Source organism: Juglans regia, chromosome 12 (genome assembly GCF_001411555.2).
Source record: "Juglans regia cultivar Chandler chromosome 12, Walnut 2.0, whole genome shotgun sequence".
Classification (NCBI taxonomy): Eukaryota; Viridiplantae; Streptophyta; class Magnoliopsida; order Fagales; family Juglandaceae; genus Juglans; species Juglans regia.
The window spans coordinates 24,917,543-24,934,082 of NC_049912.1; the positions used below are offsets into that span (position 1 = coordinate 24,917,543).

A 16,540-nucleotide genomic window follows, 5' to 3' on the forward strand; every position below is an offset into this window, starting at 1 on the left:
ATATTTTAAATTTATAGAAAATATATATTTTTTATCAAATTTTAGAAATAAATTTGATAAAACTAATGCTAATACTCTAAGCTGCCGACGTGTCTATTTTTTACTTGTAGGAGTGAAAACGAAAGTTATACCCGACCAACCTTTTTTATCAAATTTTAAAAATAGATTTGATAAAACTAATGTAAATACTCTAAGCTGCCGACGTGTCTATTTTTTACTTGTAGGTGTGAAAGCGAAAGTTATACCCGACCAACCTCAAGGTTTTTCAACGAATAAAAAAGGAAGAGAAAGAAAGTGAACGGAAAGTAATAAGATATTTTTGCAAAAGGAGAGAGAATTTCGGAGACGTGTGCAGAAGTTAATACGTGGGTTTGACCAAAAGCAGTGGCACCCAATGATTCGTTGTGGCTTTATTGTTACCACTTTTTTAACAGTTACAGGGTACAACAGAGAAGAAAGTAAAACACGAGAAGGAATTTGGAAATGGACGCTACAGGAGGGCCAGCTCCGCCTGCCGACGCTGTGATGATGGAGGCGCAGCCTGACCCGCAGCAGCAACCGGCGATGGGGATGGAGAACATATCGGCGACGCTTAGCCACGGAGGGAGATTCATTCAGTACAACATATTCGGCAACATCTTGGAAGTCACCGCCAAGTACAAGCCCCCCATCATGCCCATCGGCAAGGGCGCTTGCGGCATCGTTTGGTCCCTAAATACTCTCTCTGTGAATCTTAAGAGATGGATTCTGTGGTTTTATTTTTTTATATTTGGATTATGAATTTCTGTAGCTCGGCTTTGAATTCGGAGACGAACGAGCACGTGGCCATCAAGAAGATTGCTAGTGCGTTCGACAACAAGATCGACGCCAAGAGGACTCTCCGCGAGATCAAGCTTCTTCGCCACATGGATCATGAAAACGTCAGTGAGTGGTTTCAATAGTTTTTCTTCATTACCAATTTAGAACTACGTAGATTAGTCGTTTTCTGGTAGTTTCTTATTAATTTAAAATAAGAATGTTTAATCACTGAGTTTATCGTTTTCTTTTACCCAGGAAAACTTCAATTATGTATGCGATATTTGTGGAAAAATGATCTGGGTTAAGTACCCGTAATGTTTAGTAGTTTTGCTAGTGATGTTAGTTAATGCTGGAAACGCAGAGAATATTACCCGTTCGATTTAAACGGGAATTAATTAAACCACGTTTGTAGTGAATCTTAATTCTGATGACTTTTACACTCCGATGATATATCGGAGTAGAACTGCATCAAGGATTTAGAAGTACGAACCACAGTGTTTTGTATACCCCTAGTCGTTAGTGCGATCATTACTCGTTGGCATGGCTGAGGTGACAAGTTGTTACTAGTTAGGATTACTTATGCTGTCACATCGCATTGTAGGAAGCTTCTTATGCTACTGTTCGATACCATGATCATTGTGGCCAATGTAGACTATTTTAATGTATAACACAGTGTTGTCATTATTGTTTTGTTCAATAGGATTATTTAGAATTAAAATTATGAACAAAAAATCTATTTTAAGCATTAGTTTTCTTTTTTCCCATCTTTTCTTAGCTGAATAGATCTCATTATTACATGTAGATGGAGCTCATTTCATTTGTTGGCCCACTTTGGCTGCTGGGACTTCTGAAACCATCTCCATTTTCATAGGCATGTTTACAACCAATCATTGCAAATTAATTGACAAAATTTTCCCGGGAGAGTGTAACATGTAAAATGTGAATGTGGCGTACTATAATTGCTTTTATTTGTAAGATAAATATAATTATTTGTTAGCATATCCTAATCATTTTTTACCACTGTAATTATTAGTTAGCATATCCTGATCAATTTTTCCCACTACGGTCTCTTGTCTTCACCTATGTCAATGAGCTCTAGCTCAAATGTCGCCTCCTTCCCTGTAGGTATAGGTGGAGGATAAGGTTGTGGTTCCACCAGAGGGTATGTGTAACTTATCAATAAAAAGATTTGCTCATCTTACTTATGTGATTTATTATTACACGTTTGCGGGGTCAGTAGACATTCTCTATAGTTTTTATTTGGTCATGGTTTTTATATTTCTTGTACCCCCGAGCCCACCAAAGAAGAGGAAAAAAGAGGGTGGCCGCCCCGCGGGGGGAGCCTTCTATAAGTGACGTATGAATTTGGTTCTGTTTTTTTTCCCCAATTAATATCACTTACATTTGTGATGCAGATTGTTGCAATCAGGGATATAATACCACCCCCACAGAGGGAGACATTTAACGATGTATATATCGCTTATGAGCTAATGGACACTGACCTGCACCAAATTATTCGTTCAAATCAAACATTGTCAGAGGAGCATTGCCAGGTATTCTAATCTGTTAGGTATTCTACCAATCAAAGTAGTTGGACATTATCTTACAGGTAAGAGTTGTTTAGAAAACCGTGGAGCCATAAATCTTCCTTTGCCTACGATAAAGGTAGTTGAATAGCATAGTATAGTAGTAAATCAACTTGGGAAATGCAAATTGACGCATGCGGCATGCCTAAGACTTAGAAACGCAATGACCTTTGGATTCTACAACTTTCTAAGTTTATTTCTGTTGGGAAACGATAATGCGAGAATAGTAAAGAAAAATAGAGAAAACAATTATATAACATAAGATTTACGTGGTTCGGCGATTTGCCTATGTCCACAGAGTTGCACGGGATTTTTATTTAGAGGAATGTTGAAGTACACTGAAAATTACAAGATTTTCACTCAACTCAAGCTCTCCCACTCTCTCTATCGCCTCACTCTCTCTCACTGCCCAAAAATGCCGTTCCGTTTCACTCTACAGCATTTCTGAAGTTTTAACACTTATATATATATTATATTATATATATGCGGCGCAGTGAAAACCCTAAGGCGGTGAATTTTCCACTTATTCGCTCGAGCGCTACTCAAGCAAAATTTCTGTCCGCGTTCGCTCGAGTGCCAAGTCGAGCGAGACTCGAGCGAACTCTTGGGTTGAGCTTCGCTCAAGCCCAATGTCGAGCACCTGTTGATCTCTGTCTGGGCTTCCCTCGAGCCCACCTTCGAGCGCTTGTGGAGCAAACTCTCAGGTTGAGCTTCGCTCGAGCGAGCAACGAGCGAACTCTCGGGTTGCCTCTGCTCAAGCGTAAACCAGGCTCCACACTCAACAATTTCTTCTTTTTGTTCCTATTCTTATTATAATTTTAAAAATTCACAATATCAATCTGCCACGTATAAAAATAACTATACTACTTTTCCATGTTTTATGCAGTATTTCCTGTATCAGATCCTCCGTGGATTGAAATATATACATTCTGCAAATGTTCTGCACAGGGACTTAAAGCCCAGCAATCTTCTTTTAAATGCCAATTGTGACTTAAAAATATGTGATTTTGGACTAGCTCGTGTCACCTCCGAAACCGATTTTATGACAGAATATGTCGTTACAAGATGGTACCGTGCACCAGAGCTTTTATTGAACTCTTCTGATTATACCGCAGCTATTGATGTATGGTCAGTTGGCTGTATTTTCATGGAATTGATGGATCGGAAGCCCTTATTTCCTGGTAGAGATTATGCGCACCAACTAAGTTTGCTTATGGAGGTAATTGTATTTTCTATATTTAAACTGTTATACTACTGGTTTCTGGGAAAAAAAATATTCATTTGAGATTTTCTAAGTCCAATTTCACTTTCTCTTATAGTATTTATTGCTTTTTATTTAAGACCTGCCTATTTTCTGCACTTCACCTTATCTTAAGAAATGAAAAGGTCATAGAAGTTTTATGCTAAATTTGGCACTGAATATATTAGCAGATGACTCTGAGGTCTGATTTAGGATTATTCAAAAATATTACCTTAAATGGAATTCTTCTATCTCACCTTTATGGAACTATATTCTTCTATAATTGCATGTACTCATGAGTAAGTAATACACATTTTCATCTTTATCATGCAGTTGATTGGCACCCCATCAGAGGCTGACTTGGGGTTCTTGAATGAAAATGCTAAGAGATACATCCGGCAACGTCCTCTTTACCGTCGGCAGTCCTTCACTGAAAAATTTCCAAATGTCCATCCTGCAGCTATTGATCTTGTTGAAAAGATGTTAACATTTGATCCCAGACAGAGGATTACTGGTGAGTTAATGACTTCTAATGTGTCTGCATAACAATAGTAGTCTCAACTGAAATAAAGAAAGTCTTAATCTCCATTAAAGTATTTTTACTTGTGAAAAAAACATGTTAATCTCTATTAAGCCTTGCATCAGAATACTAGTCTAATTGTAATCTTTATACCACATGATTCGTTGTTTTAATATGCTTTATTGGTCTGGCATTACTTGACATTTGTCTTTGATTCCTTAAGTTTTTTTTGTCATTGCTAGCATTTTATTAAACGAAAAAAAAAAAAAAGTGAGCCATTGAGAACCTTTTGTATCACTAATTTGATAAAAAAGGTTCTTACAACGGCCATACAATTTCTGTCAAAAGTGAAGTTGAGTCTGTTATATTTTGATCTTTAGTTAAAGTTACATAAGAGCAGAAAAAACCATTTTTTAGTTGTACGACATTTTTTTAAACATCCTATTATGGGACTGCTGTTTTTTAAATTCTTTGGGATCCCTTTTTTGTGCACACATAGATAGAATCAAACCAATTCCCTAAATGTTTTGTAGATATTGCTCCAATCTTACTCCTTTCCTTTATCAGGCTGAGAATTGATTCTAGTTCTCCGTCTCCTATCATAATTTTATATGATTTTTTATAACATAAATTTTCAGTTGAAAATATTGTGTACCTTTCTTTTTGTGTGGGTATGTATCTTCATGGCGTTTTTCACTAATAGAAAAGTATATTAATAATATTTTTTACATATTCCACTAATATGACATTTTGTCTTGCATTTGACGTGTTGGTTATTGACGTAGTGTGGACAAGAAGCATATATATATATAGATAGATAGATAGACTTACCTTTTGACCAGTGATACTGAAATTGGAAAAATCAAGACCAAGGATGTGAGTTAAAAGCATGATCAACTAGCATGCCTTTCTATTTTCAGCTTTCCCAAAGGACTTGTTATCTCAGGAAGTCCCTGTTTAACATCATTTTCATCTGTCTCCTATGACCTGTTATGCTGTGGTGGCTATCATTAAAGAACTATCGGATGCTGCATTTCATTGATGTTGCATTTTACCCATACCAAGACACAATAGTAAACGTCACATACCTCTCATTTAACAAGTACGACTTGAGGATTACCAAGTGAAGGTTGCTACCAAAATGATTGAGCTATCTCAATCTGAACATCAGGCAACAAATGGCTTGGAGGATCCCTGAGTGTTAATAACCTACTGAAAGTCTGTCCTCTATGAGAAAGAAAGACGTTAGGATCTCTAATTATGAACCCACTTGAAAAAGAACACCCCCCCGCCCCCTACCCCAGTGGGTTTCAATTTCAATCCAAGTTCAACCTAACTCCAACAATCTTTGCTGTAATCTTGCCATTTAAAATGTTACAGTCGATATCCTAGGGGACTCTTTATTTTGCCAGGGTCTTTTTTTTTTTTTTTTTTAAATCTCTCTCTTGAAAAGGTTTCCTAGATAAATCTCCCATGAGAACCTTGCCATCGTGATCTGACATTAAATTTTTCTAATGATTCAATTGTTTAAGTACCTCAATCCATTAAATTTTGTGCTTACAGCTGCAACCGTGTTGTTGTTAACGTATTTGTATTTAGCACATTTGAAACACTAACTTATAATTTTCTATTTCCAACAGTTGAAGACGCTTTGGCGCATCACTATTTAACATCTCTGCATGACATCAGTGATGAGCCTGTCTGCATGACTCCCTTCAGCTTTGACTTTGAGCAGCATGCACTGAGTGAGGAGCAGATGAAGGAGCTGATCTATCAAGAGGCTCTTGCATTTAACCTCGAGTATTAGCACCCATAAGGAGTCGTGTTGTTTATTCACTCATCGTGGATTTGATCAGTGTAGTCTCTCTGCTTTATACATTCAGTGATTGATTTCCTCGTGTATATATGTTGCATTTCAAAATGGGTGGTTCTGGAGTTAATTTACTTGTGGGAAGAACAGAATTCAGAGACTCTTACAAATCTTTGCATGGCGAATTACCTTTCCATTTGTTATTCTATTATTTAACAGATGTATCTCTCTTTCTCTATCTTTGTTTTTCTTCTCTTTTAATATTCTACTGTCTATGGAGAGAGAGAGAGAGAGAGAGAGAGAGAGATCAGCTGATTTTTTAGTATTGTAAGAAATTGGTACCGGATCTGTCTTTTTGTATTGCTTTTGTATTGTAGCTCAATAAGCCCGACATGGTGTTGCCATCTCTAGTTCTAGCAGGATTTCCAAGCCTTGTTTCCTTTTCACGGTTAGGTGAATTCCATGTATGCGTCCTTTGTACTGATGTATCTATCACCCCTTTTGGTCATTAATAAAACCCATATCTTACATATCAAGAATATTATGTACACATCTGATGTAGGTGAATGTGGAATGATTTGGTTCCAAAAAAATGTCTTTTTGCTGCTGGAGAGCCAGAAGGAAATCTTTGGATGAGGCTATTATGAAGTTGGGTATTCCGATGTTATCCAGGTGGTGTTGTTCTGCAGTGCCAAAGATAGAACATTAGATCCTGTTCTTTGTGAGGGGGAGGGACCGAAAAAAAATCTGGAATCATTTTGCAATATATTGTGGGATTTGTTTGCCAAGGGTGCTGACTTGGGATGGGATGATGGCGTTACGGTGGAGGCGTGCGGTGGATTCTTCGCAGGTTGGTTGGGTTCGAGGTGTGCTGCCTAATAGTATTTCTTGGGCTATTTAGAGGGCTAGATGTGCTCCTCGGATTGAGGGAATTAATTTTGATTGTAAAGAAATTTTGAGAGCAGTGAAAGTGAACTTAAGAGATATTTCCGATTAAGAAAATTTAAAATGAGGGGTGCTAATAATCTTCCAGATTTGCAGGAACTGAATTGTCTTATGGTCCCTGTTCGTCGGAATTTGCCAAGATTAATAGCTTGGCAGCCACCGGATAGAGTTTGGATTAAACTTAATGTTGATGGTGGATCTTGTGGAAATCCAGGGAGGTCCAATGGTGGGGGCATATTTCGAGATTCAAGGGATAAGGTGATAGCGAGTTTTGCACATTTTTATGGTCATGCAATAAACACTGTTGCCGAGTGTCGTGCTCTTCTTGATGGCCTTCGTTTGTGTCAATCTCTTGGGTTGAAAGATTTATTGGTAGAATCTGATTCAAGTGTTGTGATGAATTCGCTAGCTTCTGGAATATACAAATATTGGTTTCTTTGAAATTTTTGAGAAGAGATTAAAACTTTAGTAGCTTTGCTCAATATTCGCTTCCGACATAATTTTAGAGAGGTTAACATGGCAGCAGATTTTTTGGCAAAAGAGGGCACGAAAGGAAGAACAATTGATTTTATAGGTGAAGATTTGGTGTAAGGAAGGTTGCGGGGAATTGTTCAATTAAGTTGTTTGGGTATTCCATATATTTCGTTATTAAGATGAATTATTGTAACCACAATATTCCTCCACCTTAGTGAGGTTTTAATAATAAGAAGCTTGACCTCGTTTTTCATTTTTTTAAAAAAACATGTGCACATCTGACGTTCCAATTCTGAGCGGAGAAAACAAACTAAGATCGGAGTTTCCTATTGAAACCAGGTTAGCTGAGGGCACAAACACTAGGTCTCACCATTTTCTCATCACTTCAAGGAAGAATTAAATCAATAAACCAGACTCCATGAGAGAGAGACAGTAATAACTTCAATTTTCCTGCTTAAGTCTATATAATTTTTTTTTTATTAGTATCATTAAGAAATCAGAGGAGAGAATCCGAAGGTCCATTTGACACTGAAGAAGTCTGCAATGGGATGGTAAGCCTACCTTTCATGAATGAACTCATATATCATGAAGTTCATTATACTGAATAGGATAAATTCCCCAACGTACTATTTGTAAAAATTAAAGGCAAACTCGATATCATCACAGAGCTCATCAATCTAGAGAGGCAAGAAACAATGCAATCCACATTTGCTAAGCGCTAATCGAGAAAGAACGAATTCAAATTCATCTGCTATAGTAGAAACAGAATTTTTATGAGTACAACAGTATCTTCAACAATGTGGTTAGCTCTTGACGCTCTCAAAGAATCTTGAAAGTGGCACTGGACCATCAGCCTCGTCGTCATCACTGCTAGAGTGCTTGGTTCTTGACTTGTGCTTCTTTTCCTTCTTTGTTCTCTTAGACCTAGATTTAGCTCGTCTTGATTCTCTCTCATCTTCTTCGCTCCTGTAAGAATCTGAGGATGAACTTGAGGTGCTAGACTCAGAAGATCTCCTTCTCGAATGCTGCTATGACAAATGAGGATGGGTTCATATATTCAGAGTCTCAAATATCTGTGATGATTGAATTGCATGATTATGATTAGGTAATTTAGAGACAGGCATCTATTAGAGCAGCGTATAAATTTTCACAGCTTTTTTGGGTTCCACCAAGTCAACACAAAGATTTGAAAACACCGGTACTATTTGGTAAGCATTTTCTCAAGTGTTTTGATGTTCTGGGAGTGTTTTTGGTACTGTAGACCACCATGTGCAGATACAGTGGTTTCCCTACATATCTACATTTTCATGAGAAGAATGGTAAAGTAGCCATCGAATTTAGCATCACCTTTCTCATGTCACGCAAGCAAACGCTTGGCAGGAGTTCCAACATAGGAAGGCACCCAGGGGGCCCATAATAAGAGCGAGCACTCACTCGAATTTCTATTCTAGATTGTGCAAGTGTTAAATCTGAGTAATGACAATTTAAGGAATTGTAGGCACCTTTCGCTTTCTGCTGCTACGTTTCTTTAAATCTTTGTCCTTCTTATCTGCAAGAAGAAGAAGAAAGATACTGAAGAGAACACAGGACGCTCACAATTCTTCTTTCTATAATTTATTGCACGTACCTTTTCTGTCATTAGATTTACTTCTGGAGCGGTTTTTTCCTTGGGCAAGTTTGTGTGCCCTTTCAGCATCCAGTTGAGCTCTGTACTCTCTCATCATTCTATCTGTATCTGCTTCCAGTTCCCCCTTTTTCATCTCATCTTCCTGGTACATCAAGTACATACCAAATGAAATAAACACAAAATTCATAATGTTTATTTTCCATCAGAAACACATTTTTTTACCAATCTCCGTTGTAAAGTACGAAACTATGCTTTGTTATGAAAAAACACAGCATACAGAACTCGAGAGTAGAAAAGTCAGTACATATGTAGGAGGCATGCAGGCAGAGAGTAAAACACTAAATGAACATGAAGATAAGCATTATATCCAACAGATGTTGTAACTCAAGGAAGTTGACCAAATCTTGTGTGTATGCACGTGTTTTGAGAGTAACCAAACTATAGAGCATTTAACGTACTCAGGAAATAAGCCATGTGACCAAGTAAAGAGAATTCAACCTATAAACCAACCTCTCAAGTTAAATATGGACTCTAAAAAAAAATGTTAAAATATGAACTCTAAAAACTGGATAATCTATGACATCACACTAAGTCAGTTTCCCGGAGGGGACCAAAACTAAGTTGTAACGTCTTCATTGATCTCATCATCCATTACCTCAATCTCAGGACAAAATCATTCCTTCTCCTCTCACAATTACCAAAAAAAAAAGTATCTTCTTATACATCCCCACTCAAGCCACTTTACTTTTGATGCTTATGGCTTCAACTCATTGATTCTATGCACAAGATTTTATTGATATTTTAGTTTATGTAAACTCTTTTGTTAGAGAAGGTTTGACATAGAATGCTGTTTTTTTATCACATAATTTGAAGGGGGAGGAAGCGGAGTGTTTCATTCATAATAGGAATAAGAAAACCAGTACTTCTCTTTGTTTGTAACACCCCCTTCCTGATAAGGTTAAGGGCAGGTTTGGGGAGTGGGATGAGACACAAAATTCTATTTTCATCATTACACATTTTTCAAATACCCATACAAAATATAATAAATAATTCAATTTTTTCAAATCCCAATATAATAATAATACTAAAACATAATATTTTAAACACTAAAACAAAATACAAAATTCTCATCTCACCTCCCAAACCTGCCCTAAGAATGTTACCCCATTCCATTTTGAAGCATGGGGTAAAAACAGTTCCATAAACTTTAAGAATATAATATACAACTCATCAATTATTATAGGACAGAACACTAATTACAGCAATTTGGTAAATATAGAACTAGATGGAAAGATAATATCGGAAACTTTTCTTAATGACATCTTAACATCTCATGTGATCAATGCTTCTATCTTTCACTAGGTCAAATCTCCTCTATTGCCTTGGCCGAAACACGTCTTCATTGCTACCTCAATTGTTTTAAAACATAAAACCCAAAATGAGACAAATACTCAGTAAATAATTCATAAATAGTAAAATCGTCTTTTTTTTTATAAGTACAAATTTTATTCATCATAATAGTAATAAGCGAAGCCCATATACACATGAAGTATACAAAAAAATAGTAAAATCATCTTTAAAACATGTTTAACTTTATGGTGAATCACACCTTCTCAACATCATTCAATGTGGCTTGCACATCCACTTATTTGCTCTGATAACTTCGCATTATCATCATATGGCCAAGAGAAAATGCTTTGAAAACTATGCATTCAGCCATTGTCTTCCTATCTTTCCTTTCTCACGACTTTCATATTGTAAGAATAATCATGGCATTGGTATATTCATTTCATAAGCATATACATTTCATATCGTAGACACATACACATTAAAACAGTTGTAAACTTTACTTTCATAACATATCATATAACTCGGATATATATATATTTTATTGGCACTGGGTGTCCAAGAACAAAGTCTCAACTAATCCCGGGGTGCACAGGCCCCTCGACAAGGAGTTTCCCACAAGTGCACCTAGGGTAATTCAAGGGTAAGTTCTCCCCAGTCTAATGACCCCTAGAAATTGTTTGCACCCAAAAGGATTCAAACCTTAGACCTGGAGGGAGCATACCACCAAGACCAAGGCTTTTACCACTTGAGCCAACCCCTAGGGATTTTGGATATATATATACATATATATATTTGGAAATGTAACAGTTTAATTTGAATGAAAATGAAATAATCATACTACCTACCATACTTCCTTAAGCTAGCAATTCAACAATTCTTTAGCAACTAAAAGAAAACATTCGTAGTCATCACTACCTACTCTTACTTCATGCCTTTTTATACACATCATAAATATTGGTCTCATCACACACCTAGTAGCTCAAACCCATTTTTAGTCATCTATAGATGATGTGATCATGCCATTATGCAACTTTCAATTAAAAGAATGGAAGGAGACCAAAGCTGCGGGAGAAATATGCATCGAAGCTTGCCTTTACCTCCTCATTTTCAATTAATGGATACAGTAGATTAATGGTTGAAGTAAATACAACTCCTTCCCAATCAAAAGCCTCTTTGACAAAGTCTACATTCCACAAAACGGAAATCACTAGATATCTCTCAATGGTCCGCTATAGAAGCATCTTTAGCACCAAAAACACTGTACATTTCGAGGAAGGCTTCCTTGAAAGCTCTATCCCCACTTCCTCAAGAGTGCACCCCACTTCCTCAAGAGTGCACAAGTGAACCAAAGTAGGTTTCAAACTCCCAACTGGGTGAACGCATTGGAAGTAATACCAGTTACATAGCATTTCAGGTTTCTTGAGCTCTTGTTACCATGATGTGATGAATATATATACAGGGACATTTGCTCTTATACTCATTCGTTAATGTCATGGATTATCTAGCAAAGAAGTATGTTAATGAGACTAAAATGTGTTTAAAAGTGGGACACAATAAATCATGAGGATGAATAAAATTCCTGCGCACTTATATGAAGAAAAGCAAATTAGCCATGTTCAGCAGATTACCTTTTGCTTCCTCTTGAACTCTTCCCAGGTGATAGTGTGAGAGGTTTTAAGACTGGCCAAACGGGCAGCATGCCACTCTGGTGAATGAAATGAACCATCCACCTGCGACTGTTCTCATCAGTTACCATCCACAAAACAAAAATACCCAACAAAAACTACTATTCTGACTATTAGATGGCATTTTCAGATCTACAGCTAAGATCACGCTAAAAATACCCAACAAGAACTACTAGCGGTGTGTGCCACTAGTGTGTTGGAGAGCTTAGATTCAGTGGCAGTGTCCTATAAGAAAATGATTTTTAGGTTATTATGGATGATAATCAATTCCACAAATCTAGATGCTTGAGAAAGAAAGACCATTACTATCGTCGAGGCAATTCACATCCACATTTTTGGTTTGGTTGTGGACTTTATAAATTAATATTATGATCACTGAAAGAGTCACTAAGATGCAACCACGGATGCAATAGGCATTCCTACCCCCAGGAGCTATATTACATATAGGATAGGATTCTGTTTCTTCTCCCTCCCTCTCGAACCTTTTGGTATTGCAATTTAGAGCCATCCCAAAGCTCCGGCCCTTAGAAGAGGGCGATATTGATCTCAAGCAGAGAAGTCAAATCAGCATGCTAATTCAGGGTTCAATACTTCTCACATTCACTCTTACCAAATAAGACTATGAACCATGAATAGCTCGTCAAAATCCAAATAAAAAACTTAAAAGCCATATCTTTTAAAGGAAATTTTTATACACCAAATTCAATACTCTACAATTTCATGAAAATAAGCCTACCCGTTAAACCCACGGATTTATTAAATGAACACTGACCAATTGATCACAAACGTAACATTCAATTATTTAACACAATAGCATAAATCAACAAACTACCATGAAAACCAACGAAAGGAACGAAACTTAAGGATGAGAGATTCAATAAGGAATGGTAGTATGAAAGGGTACAAACCATGCCATCTTCAATCTCGTCAGGCGCAGCAGAGCTGGAGCCCAGCCTGGCTTTCTGCATAGCTTTGTAAGCTTGATTTTTGCCCATTTCAAGAGACACCCAGATAAAAATCAGATGAGAAACCAAGCAACAAAATCCAACAAAGAGAGATGCACAGAAAGAAAAGAAAAAAATCAGATAAATATATGGGGAAAGTAATTAATTAAAGCATTAACGACCGGGAAGCAAGGCAGAGGAAGTAAAAATATAGGGTGTGGGGGGAAATTAGAAGAGAGAAAAAGAGGTTGGGTTTGGGGTTGAGAAGGTTTTTCAAAAGGGCTAGGAACAAAGGTGAGGCTGTGACGCAGGGGATTGTTGGGTTGGGATCAAGTGGGTTCAATCGTCCATGACTGGTTGAGAGCAGACAGGTCATGGCCGAGTGATTATAACGTCTATACACGTTTATAAAATTAAAATTAAACGTATTAAAGTATTTGTATAGTAAAATTCAGAAATATTATATATATATAAACCTTTTAACTATTATCATTTTCAAATATTCAATATTAACTAATTGATAATTAGAAGAACTAATAAATATTATTTTCTAATATTTAATATCACGTAAAAAATACTAAAAGGATATCAATTAAAGGATGTATATGCATCGTTTCTTCTAAAAAAAATATGGAGGATTTTACTTCATTTTTAAATAAAAATATCGTTGTAAATTGTAATCCATGTACATCCCATCCCACCAGATGTAAGTGACAAATTTGTAATAAATAGATAGCTGTCATTTTATCCCATGAATTAAGGTGGGATTTTGAATTTCTTAATGTGTTTCTAACCCCAAGTACAAAGAAAATAAGCTATATATTTTTGTATTGTTTGTAATAGTTTTCCTTCAAATAAAAACCAGAAAAAATAAAAGATTTAAACAATATAAATTTGTAAATATGATTTAGATCCCGTTTGAAACTTAGATTGAGCTAAGATCAATTCAATTCAGTCTAATTTTAATCTGAATTTAACATTCAAGCATCAAATTCTCAAATCACTAAACTCATCTTGACTCAAAACCTCTTTACACGTGAGATCCATAACATTTTTCAACTCAATACTTATTTACACGCAGAATCCACAACTTTTTTCAACTTCTTATAAATACATATAAACTCATATTAACATCAAAATACATCTAAACTCATCTTAAAGGGGTCTCACAAAACTCACTTTACGATCTCAACTTACTATCATACATAAATAACTCAACTCAACTCATCATCTGAATGGGGTCTAAGCTTGATTAGGCCCAAACTTAAAAATTAAAGTATGAACGTTGACATTTTGATGGCTTAGCCCAGCCCAGGCTCTAATAAGGCTTGGCCCGTATAAATGAGTGGGCTTGTTAAGGTTAGTGCAGCCCTATTGTGAGAGTGTGTTCAAGCAATGTGTGGCCCAAGTGCTCGTAAACGCAACGACACCTTCAATTGTCTAAGTAATGAAAAAATCTATTCATCATCTTAATTTCTATCATCCTTCTATCATTTTATGATGTGACATTAAATGATAGATTTATAAGTAAAATATAATAAATAATCTCTAATTATCTAATAGCACATCATGGGATAATGGAAGGATGATGGAAATTGAGATGATGAGTAGCATTGCTCCTAAATAATTTAAGATTCTCTTTGTCCTGAATATTTATTTGAATTTTAGGACCCACCTTGATGTTTTTTAAGTTTAATGTGTGCGCGCTTAACTTTTTATGGTTAAAGTGGTAATAACAAATGCTAAATATGGAAATAATATTTTTTTTAATTATTTCTATGTTTTAAAACATAATTTGAATGAAAATTAAAAGAAAAATTATATTTACAATCACAAAGTGGGTAAGCATCGCGAACTCATTTTAAAAAAAATAAATAAATATGAAATCTACATAACAAAAAAATTAATTTTTTAATAATAGAATCCGCTCATTTTCAAAAAGAATATGCGACATTTACACTGTCCATAATTGTATTTAACATTACTAGAATCAAAATAATATTAAGATGCAATGATGAGTTCCCACAAATAAATACTTTTTCTTTTAAACAGTACCTTATAATTCGGACAAATGACAACAAGGATCTCAATTCCAACATTGATTGGTCTTCCATTTAACACTTCAATTACAGTTCTGACTACATTAAAGAAAAAAAATACAAACAACAAACGAAACTCACCAAACATCCATTTCATGGCTATTCGATCCTCGTGGCTTAAAAAAATTAAAGGCTACTTCTTTGAGATATATGATTTGGAAATGACCCCACGTGAGTAGTGTGAAAAGATGGGGGAATGACACATACTTCACACCAATAAAACAATATTGAAAACGACTGGCCATATATTTTGTTATCAATTTGGTACAACATACCATTTATATTATTTAAATCATAATATTTTACTTTTAAAATTTAAATTTTATAACTTTTTTTTACAAATCAATTATATAATATAAATATTTTACTAATTGTATTATCCACACCGACTTATTAATAAAATTTTTCTATTTGATATGAATATGTGTGAATGGACCCTCATGTGTTCAATAATTTCACTAGAATTCATTTTATTATTTATTTTTCTCTCTTTTTTTAATCTTGTAATAAAAAAAAATTGAAGACTGATAAACTATATTTTTCAAGTCTTAATAGTGAATTATTTTTCTGATTATATAGATGTAAGTCTTAAAATCAAACCATGTAAAATTTGTGCATATTTTATAGAAAAATTATACTCATCATCTTCACACCACACATTATATATTATTTTGTTTATTTTTTTCTCTTATCAAATATGTAATATGTGGATGAAGTGTAGAATAAATCAATTAATTTATAAAAAAATATATATATATATATACGGTGTATGATATGTGAGGATAATGAATAGAAAAACTCTATTTTATTCTGTACAATTTGTCTTGCACAAATATAAGTCACCTTCACATGTAGAGTCTTGAAATCATTCAACTAACTAATAATTATAATGTTAATAGAACTAAATTATGATAGATCCTTAGTATAGGTTTTGGTACCTCAAAGCAAAGACAAAGACTCATCAATGATTAACCAAACAACATAAACAAAGTATTTTTGAAGTCGTTGTCCCGTGCACGAACACCACCATAAATGTTTTCCACACGTTTTATATTGTCACGTAAATTAACCAAACCATAAGCCAACAATCATATAGATTATACAGAAATACTTCCCTCGAAGGATACAACGAATATGTACTACAAGTTAAACTAAGCTGTCTTTGTTTCACAAGTAATGACTTCTTGTTTTCTTTTTGTAACTTCCCTATTGTTTATATGGTTTTATTCTTTCTTTTAAAAAAAATTAAAAAATAAATAAAAAATCTTGTACTGTCTGGAATAAGCATCGCTACCGTGACAAAAAAATTGAATTGCACTGTAATAAATAGTCTTTAATTATTTAATCTCACACCATTTTTTTGTTTATAATTAAATGATTCTTTTGTGGTCTATTTAAAAAAAAAAAAAAAAAGGAGTCGTGCTACCGTAATCTTATAATTTCTCTCGATAAGTCTATTTGA

General features: G+C 35.1%; 2 protein-coding genes across 4 annotated transcripts; one reads left to right on the plus strand and one right to left on the minus strand.

The window, feature by feature from the left end:
• Positions 1-443: 443 nt before the first annotated feature.
• Positions 444-6,215, plus strand: LOC109005059 (mitogen-activated protein kinase homolog D5-like). Its single transcript, XM_018983827.2, has 6 exons — positions 444-707; positions 791-920; positions 2,214-2,351; positions 3,271-3,603; positions 3,958-4,138; positions 5,785-6,215. Exons 1-6 carry the CDS (start codon positions 484-486, stop codon positions 5,949-5,951), a joined length of 1,173 nt encoding a protein of 390 aa, XP_018839372.1. The 5' UTR covers positions 444-483; the 3' UTR covers positions 5,952-6,215.
• Positions 6,216-7,954: 1,739 nt separating this feature from the next.
• LOC109005058 (protein FAM133-like) lies at positions 7,955-13,345 on the minus strand. Of its 3 annotated transcripts, none has more exons than XM_035683861.1 (5): positions 12,944-13,345; positions 11,979-12,080; positions 9,001-9,142; positions 8,876-8,922; positions 7,955-8,446 (listed from the first exon to the last, which is right to left on the minus strand). In XM_035683861.1, exons 1-5 carry the CDS (start codon positions 13,028-13,030, stop codon positions 8,423-8,425), a joined length of 402 nt encoding a protein of 133 aa, XP_035539754.1. In that variant the 5' UTR covers positions 13,031-13,345; the 3' UTR covers positions 7,955-8,422. The 3 variants fall into 3 exon arrangements, with proteins under 3 accessions (XP_035539754.1, XP_018839370.1, XP_018839371.1); XM_018983825.2 differs by having other exon boundaries at positions 7,955-8,398; positions 11,979-12,086; positions 12,944-13,343; XM_018983826.2 differs by having other exon boundaries at positions 7,955-8,398; positions 12,944-13,342.
• Between the last annotated feature and the right edge of the window lie 3,195 nt (positions 13,346-16,540).